The sequence below is a fragment of the Apodemus sylvaticus genome, chromosome 5, assembly GCF_947179515.1.
Source record: "Apodemus sylvaticus chromosome 5, mApoSyl1.1, whole genome shotgun sequence".
NCBI classification, from domain to species: domain Eukaryota; kingdom Metazoa; phylum Chordata; class Mammalia; order Rodentia; family Muridae; genus Apodemus; species Apodemus sylvaticus.
Window position 1 is genome coordinate 120007189 of NC_067476.1, and position 6381 is coordinate 120013569.

The 6381-nt window shown below is 40.4% G+C and overlaps 1 protein-coding gene across 3 annotated transcripts in view; it reads left to right on the plus strand.

The window, feature by feature from the left end:
• Window positions 1-4636, plus strand: part of Slx4ip (SLX4 interacting protein) — a 166181-nt gene extending 161545 nt beyond the window's left edge. For all 3 annotated transcript variants that reach the window (XM_052183734.1, XM_052183732.1, XM_052183735.1), the window contains one exon: window positions 1232-4636. In XM_052183734.1, coding sequence (XP_052039694.1) covers window positions 1232-1967 — 736 coding nt within the window. In that variant the 3' untranslated portion in view covers window positions 1968-4636. The remainder of the gene's footprint in view (window positions 1-1231) is intronic.
• The last annotated feature ends 1745 nt before the right edge of the window (window positions 4637-6381 follow it).

Genomic DNA, 6381 nt, shown 5'->3' on the forward strand with positions numbered 1-6381 from the left:
CCACAACCATTTATTAATCCATGTCCTTCCCCCGTTCCTGTTGCTCTTGCTTTCTGGACAGTGGGAATGGACGCCTTGCTTCACAGGTGTGTTGCAAGGAGTGATTAATTATAAGCTCTTTGAAGACGAAAAGCACCTACTAGTGGTTTGTTCACACAGCTCTTGGGGCAACTGCAGACAGACCTAAAAACTACATTCCTTTTGTAAGACGCTTGTTCTGACTTTAATGTAATTATGACAGCCCTTGGGCCCCTTACAGCAACATATTTATGTTTTTTTCCACAAAGCTAAGCCAAAGTAAATATTCCAGCTTCAGAGCTTGAATTTAGTGGCTGAAGAAGTTTCTTGCTATTTGTAAATGTATTGTTGTCAACTCTTTGCCAAAATTAAGGGCTTAAGTCTCTGAGTTTCTTGTGAAGTTTCTGTCCTGCCCTGGAAGTTTGTTTTATAGTTAAGCAAAGTTTGTCTTACTTATTGTGTATCCTGTGGAAGAGGAAGATTAGATGACAGATAGATAGATAGATAGATAGATAGATAGATAGATAGATACATACATACATACATACATACATACATGTATACATACATGTATACATAGATGGACAGACAAATAGACAGAGGATAGATATACAAGATAGATACACTGTTTGTTATGGCTATACTTTGCTTAATCTTAGCTGTCTGAATTTTTTCCAGGACTGACCAAGTCTGATAAACAGCCTTATTCCCATATGGTTTATGAATAAGCCAGCACCTGCTGCCTAATACCTTAAAGTGTCAGGAGGGAATTTTCAGATCAGTATTTACTTCTAAATAGAAATTTTATGTGTGCATATTTTTGTATATGTGTAGGTATGCATGAACATACTGTGTTTTAGATGAAAAGCATTTCCTCCTACAAAATGTTAGTATATCAACTCCAGGCAGTATTTGCCTCTAACATCTAAAACTGGATACCTATTTGCTTTGGTTAAAATGATTCATTGTGATTCCATTGATGAACCAATAATGAAAATTTCAGAACATATCCTAGTTTAATGGAAAATGGGGATGTTATTACTTAATACAATCAATAGTCAACATACACTTTGGAGATTTCCTAGATATGCCCGGGTGTTGAGAAGCCATTGGGTACATGCCTTGTTCTTAGGAGTAACCACCAGGGAGTGGGGGGTTTGGAGGAGTCCATGCCATTGCAAACCTCATGTGTGCTCCAATGTTACTGTTTTAGTGTGAGAAGAACTGAATCAAAAGGCACTGATGTGAGCAAACCACAGCCCAGCGGGGACCTCGTGGGAAGATCTGGTGACTCAGTAATTACGGAGGTACCACGGAGGAGGAATGCCTCAGCCATTCTCCTGTCAGAATCTGTGGGTCAAGCACAAGATGACATAAGAGCAGCCAAGAGCCACCAGGAGCTTCCTGTTCAAAAGCTGGAAAATGTTTCTCAGACTCAGCCAGGAGACACTCGCAGCCTGCAGCAACTTCATCCTGGGGAGTGGTTAAAGACGGGGCTTCTAAGCAGGGGCACTGTGTATAACTATGAGTCAGCATCATCAGGTCCAAAGCAAAGTCCAAGAGCAGCCAAGACACAGCAGAAGCGCAGGAATTGTGGCTCTGTGGAAGACTCTGACCCCCACAGGAGAGTTTCTCTTGGAAGTGAAGGATTAGTCCCAGAGGATGCAGCAGTAGAAAGGAGCACAGCTGTCAGGGTTTTGCCAACCTTAGAGTTGTCAGATCCTGGGTTGCTTTTGAAACAAGATTTGGCAAAAGACACAGCTAGGGAAGAGCTACAGGCTTTGGAAAATCTCTCCTCCAGACATCTTATGACAAACAACCCAGGGCAGGCACAGCAAACCGGCTCAGCTGCAATTACTGAAAGATTAGCTCCAGCTCAGGGCGGCCCCAGCAAGAAAAGAAAGAAATTGCAAAGTTACAGCAGAGGATGTAGTGGCAAGAAAAACTAAGTTAAGTGTACAGTATCTGGGGTACCGGAAAGAATTGGGGAGTTACTTTAAATAAACAAATATTTGGGAGCTGGGGTTATGTCTCAGCTTTTAAGAGCACTTAGTGTTCTTGCAGAGGACCCAGGTCAGGTTCCAAGCACCCACAACCTTGGTGAACTCCAGAAGACCCCACACCCTCTTTGACTTCCATGGGCACAAGGCATGTACATATATACCAGGTAAAACACACATACATGTAAATTGTTTTGTAAAATTGTTTGTGTTGGAACTGGCCTTTACAGTCACCTCCTGGAGGCTGTTTTCCTAACAGACTTGTTACTTTCTCATCATATTTATAACTGTCTCCAGAAAATACTATATTGACAAAGAACCATCCACTGGTCAAGGAATAAACTATGTATCTAGGACCCTAAGGAGAAATCAGTAATGGTGGCCTTCTTACCCCATCACTATGAAGACCTCCTGATGGGAAAGAGAGAGAGAGAGAGAGAGAGACAGTACCAGGTACTGAGGGCCAATTCTTGGGCTGCAGTCCTCTTACTCCTCAAACTGAGAAGTAAAAATAAATCAGCAGTCTTAGCATGTGGTTCTGTGAGGAATGCAGGTATTGGGATCTCAGACCTATGGAATAAGGAACTATGATTCTGAAATAGGCTAAAGTTGAAAACAGTTCCCTAGAACTTTACAGCCTAGTTACCATGGCTTACATCTGCTGGGGCCACATGTGGAAATGTACACCCTTGTGCTTCCTTCAGACCTGTAAAGTATTTAGATTGGATTTGGTGTGTGAGTCACTTTGTTCCCAGGTTCTACTACAGGACAGACACAATGCCTGGGGAGCTGTTACATCTGAAGTCCCCAGAAATGTACAACTAATTCATCTCAGTCTTAGGTAGAGACATGGAAGAGGTGTGTCCTATGTAGCACAAGTTTGACTCTGTCCTTGTCACACCTCCCTTATTCTGGTTACAGTTAAGACAGACCATAATCCAAAGGGAGTGCAGTGCCATTCCAGGTCCCAATTTGGAAAATTTCCCAGGGTGTTTAAATGTTCTGTTCAGTTGTGTAGCCAGCTCTCAAGAAAGACAGGAAGCCAAAGTTGTCAACCTGGACGTTTCATCTGGTCACCCCAACCTCAAAGGACCAGAAACTACTTGCTGGTATTCCTTTCCTTTCCCACTTAGCCTTTTATGTTTTCTTGAGAGCTGATCCAAGATGTTGAGTCCTCGATGGAAGTGTGAATAGTCACCATTGTACACCAAGAAGCATCTCACTCAGCACTCAGAGGGTGCTTCCCTCTCCAGAGCTAAGATATTCTGACCTGGAGTAGAAGGGGTTTTAATTGTTTAATGGTTAAGGTCATATTCTGTACTTAATTGTACTTATACGAAAGATGTGCTTTCAAGAAATGTTTTGTTTTTCAAATATGTTCTATTATAATAATATAATATAAATTCCTATAAAGGAAACTGATTATTGTGACCAATGATTTAAAAAAAAATAGTATGTTCAGGTTGTAGATAGATGTGGCCTTTGTTGCAACCTTCATGGACAATGGATTTTAACAGGATTAATGGGGCTCTGGGCTCCCACACTCTGCCATATGTTTAAGGAATTTTGCCCACAATCATTTTCTTTCAGCATGTTTGAAACACCTTTCCAACTCTTGTTTATTGAATTGTTTTACAACTCTTTGAATATATGGATAAAGGGAGAAAATTAATTCCAAGTGTTTTGTTGCTTATTAGGTGGAACATTAAGTATTATCTACTGTTGGAATGGTATGAGTTTTTATATTCTTAATTACTGTTAACAATTTGGCATTTGAAAGTCTGAGACACGGTCAGGATTGATAGTCAAAATCAAGTTCTTCAACCCTTTCATCCTTCAAATTAAATTTATATTCAGGTCCCTATGATTCTGATACTTAGAGGAAATGTTCAATTCCGTTGATAACTAAACTCAAGACTTTTCTAATTATCTGAGATGGTAAGCCATGTACTATCAAACGACACATTATAATAGATGAAAGCTGGTTAGTATTTTTTGTATTTTTAGTATTTGTGTTGTTAGTAACTTTTTGTATTTTCTTTCTTTCTTCCTCCTCCCCCAATTTAAAGACATGGAAAAGCTGGCCTGGTGGCATATGCCTTTCCTGGCACGTAAGAGGCAGAGGCACCTGAGTTGGTAGCCAGATCCCTGAATTGGAGGCCAGACTGGTTTACCCAATAAGTTAGTAGACAGCCAAAACTACATAGTGAGACCTTGCCTTAAAACAAACAAAACAGTACGGAAATAATCTGTGATTTTTCTTGCATGATTGCTTTTCTTTGCCACTGGGGGTTAGCTCACCGAGACATGCATATGACTTATGAAGTGTAAAGAGGCACCTGGCGCTGGAATAGCTACGGAGTGTTGTTGTTCCTTTATTTCATGCTGAAGAAGTATGGACATGTATTTAATTTTTTAAAAAACAAAGACTCATGGGCCATTGGTAGAGGGAGTGTTGTGCATGTGCAGTGACCCATAAGACACCAATAAGAAAGAAAAAGCCACAAAAAGTCACTATATTTTGATGTTTGAAGAATCTAGTTTATCTCTGGGTGGACCTTCTCAAAGTGTGTCTTGGCAGAGATGATGGGGTCTCAATATAATTGTTTTATGTTTGATGTCTTGTTTTGATTTCTGCAGAGATTGTACCTCTCATTGGCCTTTGACTTCAGAAAAAGCCCCAGCTAGGACAGACACATAGCGAGGGAAATATCTATGCCCAAGAGAATGACCTGGGATTGGTGTCAACCTTCATGGTATTTTAAGCTCCTTGGCAGGTTGTACTATAATAGTTGCACAAAACGGTAGTGAACTGCCCTCTGAATAATAAGCAACTTTTCGAGAGCCAAAACATGAGCTGTGCAGCATGCTGGGACTGGAATATGGAAATTGTTTTAATTTCTTCTTTTCTCTTATGAGGAAATCACTGCACTTGGTTTGTCAAGACAAGAGAGTTCATTCCCCTGTATTGAAACAGTGGTGAATTGAAACATGTTGGAGCAAGTTTTTTAAAAAAATCAAAATTAAACTGGTTTCTCTTAAATAGATTAAAGCTTTCCGCAGTACAAAATAAATTAAGCACTGTAAAATGAAGTTAATTCAAGTAATCACTCAGTACAGAAGTCTAAGCATACACACACACACACACACACACACACACATATATGAACAACTGAATTAAGTTCAAAGAATGAATATATATATATCAGTCCTGCAATTCCAGGGTATGATTAAATTCTCAGAAATCTGCTGTCCCTCTAATTTGGTTTCTATATATATTTAACAAGACAGGAAGCAAATGTATGTCGGTATATAGCATAACAAAGAGAACTTGGGGGAAGTTTTCTTCTAATTGTGGAGACCTATTAGGACTGGGCTTGAAGTATCTCCAGGTAAGTCTCATCTGTCTCAGTATCCCCACACTATATTAAAGTTTCCATAACCATTCTGACTAGAGGATGAGTTTTTGTTTATTGAGGTAAAATCAGTAAAAGCATGCTGTTGGCTCCCAAAGCGTCCGACCAGGGCGGATACAAGCTGACAGGCAGATTCTCGGACTGAGTTCCAGGTGGAATTAGACAGTACCACAATCTCCAGGACAGCTCTACTCCTCTCATTTACGCACATTTAATAAACTGAGTGTCCACAGGGAAAAAAATCACTTTGTAGTGAAAATGTACCTGTTTTATGAATACATATGCGGGGTTTTGTGAATTTAAGTAAGTTTGTCGTGCAATTTGCTTACTTTGCGGGTAGGAGGATCTCACTATATGCCATAGTTCTAACATACTATGTAGCTCACACAGACCTTAAAGTCTGGGTCCTTCTGCCTCTGCTAGGAGTGTGTGTGCACGTGTACATCTGTGCGTGCATGTGTGCCTGTGTGTGTGAGGGGGGAGAGGGGAGGGGGGAAAGACACACACACACACACACACACACAAGAGAGAGAGAGAGAGAGAGAGAGAGAGAGAGAGAGAGAGAGACTTTAAAAACAACTGAATTAAGTTCAAAGAATGCATATCCAGAGTACCCTCTTCTGGACATGTTATTTTTTAATTATGCTCTGCTTGTAAGAATGTCTTTCCTCCCAGGAGCATTTCTTGGGTTTTGGAAATCTTGTTAAGTTAGATAAAGGAACTATTTGAACCACTGACCCTTAAGATTTAGGTTCTGAAAACCTAATGAGAAACATTATGATTAAATTTGACCCTTAAGGTCTGGGCTGCCTTAACAGTATGAGTTTGTTCCCATTGTGCTCCTGACTGAGTTCTAACAGACCTGGAAGGAGGGGGTGTCTTGACACCTTCCAGAGAACCCTGACATTCTCCAAGTGAACTCATTTACATGTTATGTGAGCATCTTG